Source organism: Callospermophilus lateralis, chromosome 13 (genome assembly GCF_048772815.1).
Source record: "Callospermophilus lateralis isolate mCalLat2 chromosome 13, mCalLat2.hap1, whole genome shotgun sequence".
In the NCBI taxonomy this organism is placed as follows: Eukaryota; Metazoa; Chordata; class Mammalia; order Rodentia; family Sciuridae; genus Callospermophilus; species Callospermophilus lateralis.
In genome coordinates, this window is record NC_135317.1 from 104149232 (window position 1) to 104162901 (window position 13670).

General features: G+C 49.5%; 1 protein-coding gene across 5 annotated transcripts in view; it reads right to left on the reverse strand.

Annotated features, from left to right (window-relative positions):
• The window catches only part of Dnm3 (dynamin 3), a 429318-nt gene that overhangs the window by 268968 nt on the left and 146680 nt on the right, over positions 1 to 13670 (reverse strand). For all 5 annotated transcript variants that reach the window (XM_076872838.2, XM_076872840.2, XM_076872839.2 and 2 more), the window contains exons 7-10: positions 11974 to 12116; positions 8716 to 8851; positions 6635 to 6702; positions 4532 to 4670 (exon numbers count right to left, since the gene is read on the reverse strand). In XM_076872838.2, coding sequence (XP_076728953.1) covers positions 4532 to 4670; positions 6635 to 6702; positions 8716 to 8851; positions 11974 to 12116 — 486 coding nt within the window. The remainder of the gene's footprint in view (positions 1 to 4531; positions 4671 to 6634; positions 6703 to 8715; positions 8852 to 11973; positions 12117 to 13670) is intronic.

Below are 13670 nucleotides of genomic sequence, written 5' to 3' on the forward strand. Positions count from 1 at the left end.
AGCTCGGACAAGGGACAAGGAGCAGAGAAGAGGCACGGACACACAGAGCGCCTCTAGGAAGAGCTTCAGGAAAGACGGCGCCCACCCGCATCTTTAAAACCCAGAAGGGATGGCAGGTGACAAAGGAGGGGAAGGGAGGCCCTCCAAGGGGGAGTCACGCCAACGGCATGGACACGGGGGAGGCCAGTTTACAGGCAGGTCACTGTGGTCACCCTGTAGGAGAAAGTGGAGGAGTGGTCAGGGAAAAGAGGACAGACCAAGGCAACAGCGCTCCCCATGGAGGTGCACATCAGGAACGGATCAACTGCAGCCAGAAGTACTTCCATGACGTGACAGATGGACTGGAAACCAGGTGACCACTGGGGAGTTAACTGAGAAGGGACCATTAGACAGCAAGCGCTGTGGTTTGGCTGTGGACTGCCCCCCAAAGGCTCATGATGTACTACCCAGTGACGTTCAGGCTGGGGCCCTGGGGTCACCAGGGCTCTCACCTGTCGGGATTGATCCACTGAGAGCGGAATGATCTACTGGGAGGTGGTGGAAGCTGTAAGTGGTGGGGCAAGGTCGGAGGAAGCAGCTCCCTAGGGCATGTCCTGGAAAGGCATCTCCTGTCCCCAGTCCTTTCTGTCTCTCTGTGTTCCACGGCTGCCACGGATTGAGCAGCTTTCCTCGGCCACACCCACCCACCATGGAGTTCCTGCCTTGGAGCCAGCCAACCATGGACTGCAACCTCTAAACACAGGAAGCAAAATAGATCTTTCCTCAACCAGTTGCTTTTCTCAGGTATTTTGTCTCAGTGAGGAACAGCTGACTGACACAGCATAAACTACTTTTGTCCCCAAGAAGTTTGTCCGTGAGCAGGAAAGGCATAGCTGACCATGGGTTTATGGGCACTATTTCTTTTAAATAAGGAGAGACATAAAAAACTTCAGTGCTGATTTTTTAAATGTGGAGGGGCTGGTGCAGCGCTTGCCTGGCACACACGAGGCCACACACGTGACGGAGGAGGCAGCAGCGCAGGAAACGGAAGAACCAGAAGAGCCAGTTCTCTAAGGAAGTGGGGATACAGGCTCGAGTCCAGCCCTGGTCAGGGATAAGGAAGCTTAGGGATCAGAGGACAAGACATTAACGGCCCCACTTCCAGGCAATGAAATCCCGAGTGAAAGTGAGGAGGAAAGTTACAAGGGAAGTGACCTCAAGAGAAAATGAAAAGTTCAGCATCACCACTCTGGAGAACAGAGGGAGTCACTGATGAACAACACCCTGGACATAGAGAAGGCAGACCCGGGGGGCGGGAGGGAAGGTACCCGGGAATGAGACTCCTCCGTGGATGTTGTGTGCATGTACAAATACGGCTTGATGAACCTCACTGTTATGGATAATCACAGTGCACCCCAAAACAACACCCTGAAGCACCACTGAGCAGCCCTTAAGACTACACTAAGGTAGACTGTGGCACCAACCACATCTTTGATAATCATCCTTGATCCCTCAGCAATCTGGGGGAGAGACAAAACGAAATGAGAAATTTCCCCCCTCTTGGAGTTTCAACAGGTGACAAAGTTAATTCCAGCAGGTTGAACCGCTAGGCCAGGAAAGTAAAGGTGCTCCCCTCCAACCCTCTCCACCGCGGTCGGCTCCAAGGTTCACTGCTGGAAGCAGCAGACCCCAGGCCGGCTTTCCAATCTACACCTAGAACTGTCAAGTGGACCCTGAATTCCAAACCTCTGCGGAGTTCTTCCATCAGTTCTCCAGTTAGCTCAGCTCCAAAGAAGTCAGGGAGGAGCGGTGAGCAACCTGCAAACCCTGGAGTCGGAGCCTGCCACCTCTTGGTCAAACATGTGCTGATGAGGACGAGGGCCACAAGAGGTCACCGCAGTGCCCTGCCAGTGGGGACTGAGGAGGGAACACAGGAGTCAGAGGTCTCAAGAAGAGTGGTGCCGGGCATGATGACTACATGGGCACTGACGTCTTCCCCATTGAAGGTGAACTTGGGATGGAGAGGGAAAATGTCAGCCGGGATCTAAACATCCTGACGGCCACACGGAACAGCCAGGATTGATGGAGATATTGCATCTGAGGGTGGAGGGACAGGTACCACCCAGACCTTAAGGAAGACTTTGTCAAGAAAGTGATGAAATCGCATTTGGAACCCGCAAACAGAGAAGTAGGCAAATGTCTTGCCCGACGCAGGCCCTTAAATGTTTTAGGGTCGGGCCTTTGATGAAGGGTAAGCAATCATCTCAGGGAGAAAGCTAGGTTCTACTTTATTTAACGCAGACTATAGAATGTTTTGAGAAGACAGTAAAAATATTCAGGATGTTGATCCAGAGAGAATAATGGAAGGGGAGTTCAAAGGCTGGAAACCAAGAACAAAGCCGTGAGTGTCCAGGAACAGGCTGTCAGGACCAGGCAGACCGGTGATTTCCAGTAAGTCGGATAAAATAGGAAATGATAAAAAAAAAAAGATTCATACATACCATAAACACTTTATATAACTTAAAACATAAAAGTACACACATGTGCCAATCGTTTGATGTAAGGCCAGGGCCTGCTCTCTGCACATGGTGCCGCTGTCTGGAGTCATGCATCTTCTGTCTTGCATAAGCCACAGCCTTCATCTGTGGTGCCCAGTTCTGCTTTCTTTAAAGCAGGAGCAGGACCTGAACCAACTGGTGAAATAATCTGAATGCAAAACTACCTAGATTTTTATAAGCCCCAACCACACATACTATTTTACCATTATCCTGCCTCTGCCCGGTTAATAACGAAGTTTTGTGGCTAACATCTATCAAGACTTTCCAAAGCATTTGGCTTTGTTTGCACAGAAACAAAGCTCAGCCCTTTCTGCATTTCATCAGTTTATTCACTGTTCATTTAAAGTACACGGCTGAAATAAGGACAGCTGGCCAGCCAGGTTTGAGAACAAACTCAAGGCGATTGACCCCCGGGAAGAAGGCAGCTTCATTGCTGGAGGCCAGAGTACAGGGGCAGTCTCAGGAGAGGCCTGCTCTCTGAGCTCATCTGTGGCCACGGTGACCGTCCCTGTGGTCACAGGGAAAGCAGCACCGGTCAACCCTGTAAATGGGATGAGAAATCAAGTGAAAGAGCTTTAAAGACACAGGTGACAGGACAGATTGCATTCTGCAGAGTGGACAAAGACAGCAGGGAGTGACGCGTGACTGGCTCCACATTTCTGAAGGAGCGCTGGATAGAGAGCTCTCTCCTGCCTTCTCCCTCCCTCCCTCCCTCATCTCCTGGGGCTTTTCCCATTTTGGAAGAGGTTGGGAAGGGGAATGCAGTTAGAGCTCTCGGGGAGGAATCTGAACCTCCAGAATTACGACTGGGTCCCAGGCTCCTGCCATGTCGTCCTCCTTCAGCCTCCACCTGGGAATGTAGCCTGCCAGCCTCTACTACCTACGGCTCTCCTTCAGCTGAGCCTTTCTGACCGGTCATGGGACCAGTATTCACATTCATGGCATCATTTGTTCTCTTCCTCTTTCTTTCCACTATTTTTTCAGGGAGGTGAGTAACTCTGTGTAAGGGAAGTTAACAACAAACTAACAAAAACAGCTGGGAGAGGTGGTGCATCCTGAAATCCCAGCGGCTCAGGAGGCTGAGGCAGGAGGATAGCGAGTTCAAAGCCAGCCTCAGCAATTCATCTAAGCAATTCACCGAGACCCTGTCTCTAAATGAAATACAAAAAAGGCCTGGAGATGTTGCTCAGTGGTTAAATGCTAAATGCTCCTGGATTCAACCCTGCTACAAAAAACAAAACAAAACAAACAAACAAAAAAAAAAACCACTAACAAAACCATAACTCTCTGGACATAGAGAGATAGTGCTGGTGCCTGTGGCAGCAATCATAACCTTAGGTCCACCCTACCCCAAGCACCATCTTCCTAAGCAATCTTCTTCTGTTCCTTCTAGGAGGTACTCCTTCCATCCTCCTAGGAGTTCACCTGCCTCGGTCAGTCAGCAATGGGTGTCCATAGGCTTTGGGCATCATCTCCTTCAGTTTTCACTGAGGTGACATGATCAACATAAACCCAATCCACACGTAAATGAGCAAGACCAGAGAGGTTAAGAATGATGCCTGAGGTCACACAGAGTCTAGGTAAGTGGGCCTCCAAGGCTGGGCTCCAAACCATTATACACTGCTCTTCTCAAAATGCCCCAGCTCAAGTGGAACCGCTGATAATATGCAAGCGTTTTCTTATCAATACACACAATATCAATGATTCTCATTGAAATTACCTTCATCCACACATTATAGGAAACATGACTCTAGGGCATTTATCCACTTGTCCTAATGGATGCTCAGCCCAGGCACTCTCTCTGGCCCGGCCAGCCTTTGGAATGGGCTACGAGAAGGAATTCGTCTGCCCATCAGGACAGCCCTTCCCACCCAACACTTCCACAGTCCCTCCTTGGACAAACACAAAATGTCAGGAAGCGAGACCGTGCAATGGGGCAGGAGTGGCGGGTAGGCCCCAGGTCACCTGCTGGGAGGTCAAGTGGCCCCGCTCACCTTCGTGGTGCACTTCTTGACCGTGTTGATCAGCTCCTGCATCACCAGGTCCACACTCTTCACGGAAGGCCCTTTCAGCTTTACGATCTGCTTTTTGACTATCGCTTCAAATGCCATGTCCGGAGTAAACAGCCCCGTCCTGGATGTTGGAAAGAGAGGGCTGAGTCAGATATAAACCATGGAGTGGCACCCAATACTCTGAAAAATGTTTAAACTGTCACTTAAAGTAATCAAGTGCTAGACCAGCTCCAAAGGTTATAGAGCAATTTGTTCTATCCACAACACCACTCTAATAACACCGCTGATAGTGCTGCACCACAATAAGTGCCAATCTACAGGAGGTCACAGACGATGCTCAAGGGCTGGGGATGTAGCTCAGTGGGGCAGCACTTGCCCAGCGTGTGCAAGGTCTTACATTCCACGTCCAGGACCTCCCCCCCCCGGCCCGCCAGACCCACACAAACGCCCAATATATTGTCTTGACTTATGATGTAAGTTTTAACTAATATTTAACTGCCACTTCACTACTCCAAACCAATAAAAGGAAATGCAGTGGGCCCCTTCGTATTGCTGGGCTACACCTCTGTGGATTCAACCATTGCTGACTGAAAATATCCAGAGAAAAATTGTATCTCTACTGAGCACGTACAGACTTATTTCTTGTCACTGTCTGAAAAATACAGTCTAAAAATACAACTATTTACATAGCATTTACATAGAATTGGGTATTTTAAGTCATCTGAATCTAAAGTACAGGGAGGATGTTGTGTTTCCTTGCATTCAGGTTGCTTTTACTTAACTTGCACTTGTTAAATTACGTTTGGCCTTTGTACATGAACTCCAGAAATGTGCTTCAAAATATTATCATAGTTCTTTGAAGAAAGTGCTGTGGACAGAACATATGTGTCCCCTAGAAATTCTCCCCAGTGTGACCGTGTCAGGAGGTGGAGCTTTGGGGAGGCAGTAGGCCATTAAGGGTGGAGCCCTAGTGGACAGGATCAATGCCCTGTAGAGGCGTTGTGGAGCCAGCCGGCTCTGTCTGCCAGGGAGGACACAGGAAAGTCAGCCGCCTGCAAACCAGAGGAAGGCTCTCCCCAGAGGCCCCTGTGCTGGAACCCTGAGCTTGGCCTTCCACCCTACAGAACCGTGAGACTTCATGTCACTGGTTTAAGTCACTCATCTACGATAATTTGTTGTATCAGCCTGGAAAGACTAAAGAAAGTAACTTAGAACATTCTCACTCCACACAGGGGAAATCTGGGCCCAATTCACCCTGTCCACTCTGGCCCTCTGCTCTCCCATCCACCTTCCTCCGACCAATCACGTGTGAAGTCCTCGCCCCACAAAACTTGCCGCACCTTCCCACCTCTACCCTGGCCTCAGCAGGCCTCCTTCCCGGGAGCCCTTCCCGCCCTCCAGCCTCAGCAAGGCCATTCCCTCTCCTTCTTCCCACCGCCCACAGCAGCTTTACCACCCCACGCGCACTCACAAGCACATGCCCGCCTCGCACACGCACTCACAAGCACATGCCCGCCTCGCACACGCACTCACAAGCACATGCCCGCCTCGCACACACACTCACAAGCACATGCCCACCTCGCACACACGCACAGACAAGCACACATCCTGCTCTCACAAGCACACAGCATATGTCCGCACACAGCACCCTTGGCTGGCGGACAGCGTCCTAGGAACAGGCAGGGTCCCACTCAGAGGTAACCACTGCCATTCCCTTTCCCAGTCTCGTTCCACAACTCGGTTGAAAGGAACCAGTGTTTCCTCTGTGCGAGTGATGTGCTCAGGAGCACCTGGGGCCTCCCTCGCTGGCACCCAGGCGGTGGAGAGCAGGGTCTCGCCCTTCTTTGTGTCTTCCACTGTGCAGAAAGTAGCTTGGTTTTGTTTTGTTTTCATTGGGGAAAAAAAAAAAAAAAGACTCACTGTGGCACTGTAGGAAATTAGCAATGAGCCCAGACTAAGGGGTCCCATTTCTTCCTCCTGCCTCTGTACCCGCCTCTGTCCGGAGGATGAGAAGGCTACTTCTCTAGCCAACATTCCCTTTCTTTGGTAGCTTGAGCTGAACACAGGAAAACACTAGAAACTTGCCTGATCCCATGTATGTTTTTGATTGCATAGCTGATTTCTCTTCGCAGTTCTTTCTCATTGAACTCCATCTGCAGATGCGAAATGAGCCACGGTTATGACACTTAATGCCTTTGAATAATAATGTTGTTGAATATTGCAGAATAAAAATAACTTGACTGAGTTATTAATAAACAGATGCTCATGTCTCTCCTAAGCTAAACCCAGATGGTCAAAACATCTGTTTATATGAAGTTCAAGGCAACGTAGGACCCGAGGGATTTCTGGGAGTTATAGTGCAGCAGATTTTAACTTTCTTATATTTAAGAGGTGCTGGGCATAGAGGATGACTTCTCGACATTAAGCTGGCCACTCGATGATTCTTTTGCTGCATATCAACGAACCTGCGCAGGCAGCAGCACGCCGTCCTGAGGTTACCGATGGCTGTCTTTTCTCCCTGGCCACTTCATAAAAGGAAATTAATAATATTTTGCCAAGCCAATACAGGATAGAATGCTGTGTAAACGTTTCCCCCGAAGCCCTGGGTACCATAAATCTATTGGGAAGAAGGATCAAAGTGTCACAGAGCCGAGTCCTGGGAGGGCGATCCCGCGAACGTGGGTTCACCTGACTCAGGACTCGGCCGCTCCAGTCCCACTTCCTGTCCATTCCTCCCTCGTGCTGTATGCCCTAGAACCTTGACCTGCCTCGGTCTCTACCAAACCCTGTGGCCACACAGTTCGGAGCCTTTGTCCTTCTTCCCTCTGCCACCTCTTCCTGCTCCTCTGGCTGCCCGTCCTGCCATGCTCAGCTCAGCAGCCTGGCTGCCTGGAGGACTTGGGCTGGGATCCACATCTGGGGGCTGTTTCCAGAGCACCCTGAAGCTCATCATTCATCGCACTTTAATAAAACTACCCACTTACCCGTCTGCTGCCCACAGCAAGAGGAGCAAGTAGCAGTCCCTGGAACGACTTAGCTGCCTTTGTTTCACACTCAGCGAGTGCCCAACAGAGCCCCATTCACACCTCCAGACGATCACTGCTTCTCCTCATTCTCCTCATCTGACGGGCACCACGGCTCAGCTCGAAGCCAAAACCCTGGGAGTCCTGTCTAGTCTTGTCTTCCATCCCCCATATCAATCCCAGCCCTGCTGACCTCACCTCTCAAATCCCAAAAGGCACCCATCTCTCTCTCTCTCTCTCTCTCTCTCTCTCTCTTGCCAGGTCATTTACTGGGACACCACAGAAATTTCAGTTTTAGAGTCTCTCCCGAGCACAAGATCCCTTTCAAGACCCTAGGCCTCACTGTGTGTTTACATTTATATTTTACTTTCTTCTCGAGAGCTCTGAGGTTGTAGACAGTGGACGTGCCTGGGGCCTGACCTCACTCTTTTCCTTACCTTACCCTTCTCTTGCTCTTTATGGGCCAGCAGGCCCAGTGTTTTCTAGCATTTAGCCAAAGTGCTCACACTCCTGCTTAAAACCCTCCACTGTTCAGTGTGAACACCTCACCCCAACCTCGGAAGCCCGCGTGAACTGAGCAGGTCCTTCCCGTCTGGATCCCCGGGCGCCTCTGCCTTCTCAGCTCTGCACCAGCCCGCGGCTCTTCACCTGCCCTGGGGCCTTGCCCACGAGGTGCTCCCTCCCTGAAGACCTCCTTGCTCTTCTGGCTGGGGCTTGAATGTCCCTCGCTCACAGAGAACTTGCCTGAACATCCCATTGAAAGTGGCTGTCACTTCCCTTTGCCAAAATACCACTTTTTTATGTTCATATTTGTTCATTTTCCGGGCTTCTTTATTAGACCAATTAAAATCTCCCAGGTCTTCATCAGTGGCCCCGGAACTCTGAGTCATAGTAAGGGCCTGGGAAATATTTAATTGGACAACATCTCAACTAGGTTTTGTTGAAATGACTTGGAATGTTGGGAAACTTCCACTAAGTAAAAATCAGAAAAGAACATTTCTCTCCTGAATGTCATGACCCGAGTACAGAGGTTTTTGTTCAAAGGACCATCACCGACCCCAACCATTCAGGTAGCGTCAGGGCAAGAGGTTTGTAAAACAGAACCCGGAAATGAAGCAGCGGGAGACGTCATTCAGCACGAACCTTCACTATCTCAAAAGGAAAGCGCTCGTGGAAAATGCGATTGATTTTAGCACCGCCGGAGAGCTCCAGGGTGTCCACTTGGTCCCCTGACCCTTCGATTCTCTTCTCAAAGTCCACCGCGAATTGCTGAACCATCCTAGAATTGACAGACAGTCGAGTTAGAGGTGGCTGGCTTGACTCTGCCTCGCCTTGCTCTCCTCTCCTGGGGTTCCTAGTGGCACCCTACTGGTGGAGTTGACACTGGGCTTTGTTCAGCTTTCAGAACCTTATTATAAGAAACACACATTGTTAAGATTTATTTCAGACAATTACTAGAGTAAATACCTTAAATATCGTTGTCTTTGATTGCATTCTGTTCACTCGGCTGCAATCATGAAATGGTGTTTAAAGAATAGCTGACATAAAAATTCAAGTGACCCAATGAAACTTGTGAAATAGTCCAATGGAGCTCAGCTCCTGTGACCCCACCCTTGTCCACAGTCCCAGCTGCTCCAGATGAACCTCCTCACACTTGGGGGCTACTCTTGGTTCCTCCAGTACCAAGGCCTCAATCTCTCCTCATGCTATAAATTTGCCCCAGGTGATCTTGAGGGTGGCCAGAGCTTTAAGGGTCATCAGGAACTAGTTTTTCCCACCTTCAGTGCTAGCCCCTGCTTCCTGGGAGTTGTTGGCCATATCCCCAGCTGCCTGCTGGACAGCGATTTTCTCCGAACTCAATGCACCTAGAACTTGAATCGCGGACATCTCCGACTCCCAACCTGCTCATTCTCCTGCTCTCCCGACTTTCCCCTCAGGGCACCTGTGCTCCTGCCTGGCACTTCCAGGCAGCCACCAGCTGTTGATCCTCCTCCTCCTTTTGTCCCACGGACAAGAGACTCTTCTTCTGCTCCCCGGATGCTGCCTGGGTGCAGCCCTCAACAACGCTTCCTGGGGTTCCTGACACCCAAGGTTCTTCATGGTCTGACCCTGGTGACCCCTGAGCCCGCCTCCAAGCACTCCTCCAGGCTCACCTTCCCGGCTCACCTGGGGAGGACACTGTCGGTGCCCCGCCCCTCCTCACCCACCACCTGTCCTTGAGGCCGCCCAGACCAGGTCCCTCCTCTGCCTCCAGCCCAGCACGTAGTGGCCCACACGGCCACTGCCTGTCCACCTATCAGTCTCTCCCCCAAGGACAAGGGCCATGCATTTTAGCCATCTCTCCTAATTCAGCACATTATACATATTCACTAAATATTTGTTCAATGAAGGGATAAATTCTCTTAAGGTAGCTCTTAAAACAAAGAAGAAAGAGAAAACAACTCTTCCACTGAGGACTACTAATTTTGGCATAGGAACTACTTAAAAATCTAATGGTAAAAATTCAAAATCTACGAGGAAAAAAAAATCCAAACCATCTAAAATATTTTTTTTTAATTCTCTTTCATCAATATTGTGGGCCAGTTAAATAATCACAAATTCTGGGGATGTGGCTCAAGCGGTAGCGCGCTCGCCTGCCATGCGTGTGGCCCGGGTTCGATCCTCAGCACCACATACGAACAAAGATGTTGTGTCCGCCTAAAACTAAAAAATAAATACTAATATTCTCTCTCTCTCTCTCTTTAAAAAAAAATAATCACAAATTCTTAGGCCAGAAAAACTAGAGTGTGACTGGGCTCAGCTCTGTTTCATGCGTGTACTGTTACTTTTAAACACCTAGAAAGGCAATAACTGGACACATACTGTCAAACACTGGAGAAGATTAGAAAATCCAATTTTGGCTGCTGGACCCGATTTTCCCCACCTGGACCCCTGACTGATCCTAGACCAAGTTGTGCTGAAGGTCACATATTCTCTAGCCTCCTCCTTCCCGGGGCAACTCCTCTCCTACTTCAGGGTCCCCAGTGTTATTTTCTCTCTGACTCGATGCCTTTCCTCAGTGTAACTCTTCCTCATCTGGGCTCCTACCATTTCACACTTCCCAGAAACGCGGCATTTATCAGCTCTGTGTCTAAACAATTAATAGCTTCTATATCTGTACCCGCTGCTCCACCCTGATCCCTGCCAGGGAGCAACAGAGGGATTCCTCATCGACTCCCTGGAGGACCACACAGAGCCAGGTCCTGAGGACAGCCCCCAGGGAGATCAGAGGAGGGAGGGGGAAAAGGAGAGGAAGGCAGGAGGGAGGAAGAAATAGGACAGGGAAGAGTGGCCTCCGAGGGGAGCTGAATCAGCCTTCGCAAGTGACAGTTCAGTGGGAAACTCTGTCATCTGAGCCCCACGACGTCAGAGGCGAGAACCCACCTCCTTCCCCTGTATCTTTAACAGTTTTCACAAGTGCTTAACCAAACCCAAGAACATAAAGAAAGAGAAACAGGGAAGACCTATATAGCTCGACAACTTTTAAATGAGGAAATGTGATGCATGTAAGATGGTATTTAAATCATTCACATGGTTGAAAACCTCCCCACAAAGAAAGGAATTCTAACACCAAATAATGCTTTGATTGAGAGCCTGCAGTGGTGATGAAGGTGCCACAGAGGTGACCAACACTGTCTTGGAGGTGGACCTGGGCAAGTTGTGCACAGGGTTAGGGAACAGACGAGGCCTGAAGCAGACAGAGCGAAGGTGTGTGCCAGACCTGGTGGCTGCTGATTCCCATCAACTGACATCCTGCCCCAAGGCCGCTGGAGTGAGTCTACCAGCCCCAGGGAGGAGGGAGAAGAAGATGCGTGGCAATTTTCACATTTGTATTTTTATGGTGCTACATTAAAATCATTACCAGAAAGGAAAATAAATTAAAACATGGCCTGATTGTCTGTATGTTATTATTTTTTTTTTTTAGCTAAATTCCAGTTCTTGTTCCATTGAAAAACGTACATAGATAAATCACATGAAATAAGGGAAATAAAAAGATAATATGGACAAGGGACATCAAGGCCAATGGTTGTAAAAGTCAGACGATGTTTTCATGTATTTACTCACTTCTAAGACTAAGGACAAACAGTAGCCTCCTGCGTTATCACTCCTGACTTTACTCACTGAAGTCAATTTTGGAAAGACAATTATTGAACACGAGAGGAGCTGTTGGTTAAATTCATAATAACAGCATCCGATTAAAAATTGCTTCCAGAAGACATAAAAACTCAAGGGTCACTGTGTATCACTGAGCCTCATCACTTTGTGGCTTCTGTTAAGCTTAAAAAACAACATGACAAATAGGCCGCAGCCAAGGACAAGGACCCGAGCTTCAGGTGAGCAAGGGGGGAGGAAGCCACCTACTGCAGCAGGGCCTTGGTCTTCCGGGTGGGGTCTTCGGGCTTGAAGTTCCTGAAGGCTTCTACTTCGTGCTCGATGGACAGCAGCTGCCCCTGCAGTTTGTTCCTGAAGTTTGGCAGGGTGTCTCGAATGTGGTTCGTAAGTTGCTAAAATAGAACAAAACAAAATCACACGCGTGTCTACAGTAGTTTAAAGATGAACTCATGAGACAAAAACCAGCCTCCACGGTGTTCCTGGTTATTCACAACCTTAGACATGACCCGGACATCAGAGGCCATGAGGTAGATAGTCTCCACTGCCCTGGAGACGCCCAGACTCCTCCGCTGACAGTCACTCCTTAGGTTAACACACAATGTCACGAATGGGCTGCCTAGGAGCGCTGCAATGTGGACCACCCATCAGATCACTCCTATAGGAGGGAACCTGACCTGAGACCGGGTGGAAATGAAGGAAGCCAAGAGCTGGAGGTGCTGCTCCGCGTTTCTAAGGCCAAATGGACCAGTGCGAGGGGAAGCTCAGGTGGCCAGGACTGCCACCAGCACCTGCCAGCCCCTTGCTTTCTCGGCCCTCTGCAGGCAGTGCTTCCTGGCCCCTCTACCTCTAGACCCCAGGTCAGGCCTGGCTGGTCACCAGCTGGTGCCTTCAAGAGACTGAATAGAAAACTGCGTGACTAAGGGAGAGAAAGCTCTCTCTGCTATTGACGACTCCACCTGACCTGGCCTGGCCGGGGGCATTTCCTCTGAGGTCAGCTGCCACCTCAAGCTCAATACAGTGACAACAACTCAGAACAAAGTTGGGAAAGGGTGGGGTAGTGCACACCTGTAAATCCCAGTGATGCAGGAGGCCACCCTGGCAACTCAATGGGATCCTCAGCAACTTAGAGACACCCTGTCTCAAAATAAAAAGGGCCAGGGATGCAGCTCACGATAGAGCACCCCTGCAGTCAATCTCCAACATGGGAGGAAACAAAAGATTGTTCGGTTCTCTGCATTGTGTTCTTTCTGCAATGTAGTGACAGAAAATTCTGAAAATGGTGATGATCATCTTGCTCTGCTCAAGTAATAAACTTAGAATTGAGAGAAAGAGATGAACTTCACAGAAATGCAGCAGAAATAATTTAAAAGGAAAGTAAACATCCCAAGATTGATGGAAGAAATAATTTTAACTCATCATAAAGATGATTTATGTGCATCCAAGTTAAATGAATATATGCAGACAATAAATCCGCAGTTGATTAACTGTCACTATTCTCTATCATTCCTCTGCCCACAGTGGGGATTGTTTCTGCTGTGGGTATGAATCAGGAAAAAAACAGAACAGAGGACTGGATCACCAGGAGTAATGTGCAAAGAGACAAAGACCCAAATCTAAGAGGAGCAGCCACCATGAAAAACGAGCAACCGCCAAATGGGCCTGGAGCTGGAAATAATGAACACACTCGGTTTCCACTCTTTGCTCCTCAGACTTCTCAAGAGTAAAGCGACACTGTGGCCATCCTTTGCTCTCTGGAGCACGCCATGCCTTGGCTTCCATCACCTCGGTTCCTCTAACTCTTCTCCTAGCCATTCTGGTTGCACCTTCTCCGTCTCCTTTAACAATTCATGCTCCTCGCCAGACTGGGAATTTCGAATTTCTCAGATCTGGTCTGAGGCCTCTTCTCATTCCACCCAGGGCTTCGGCAAACACGCGAACACCCGCTG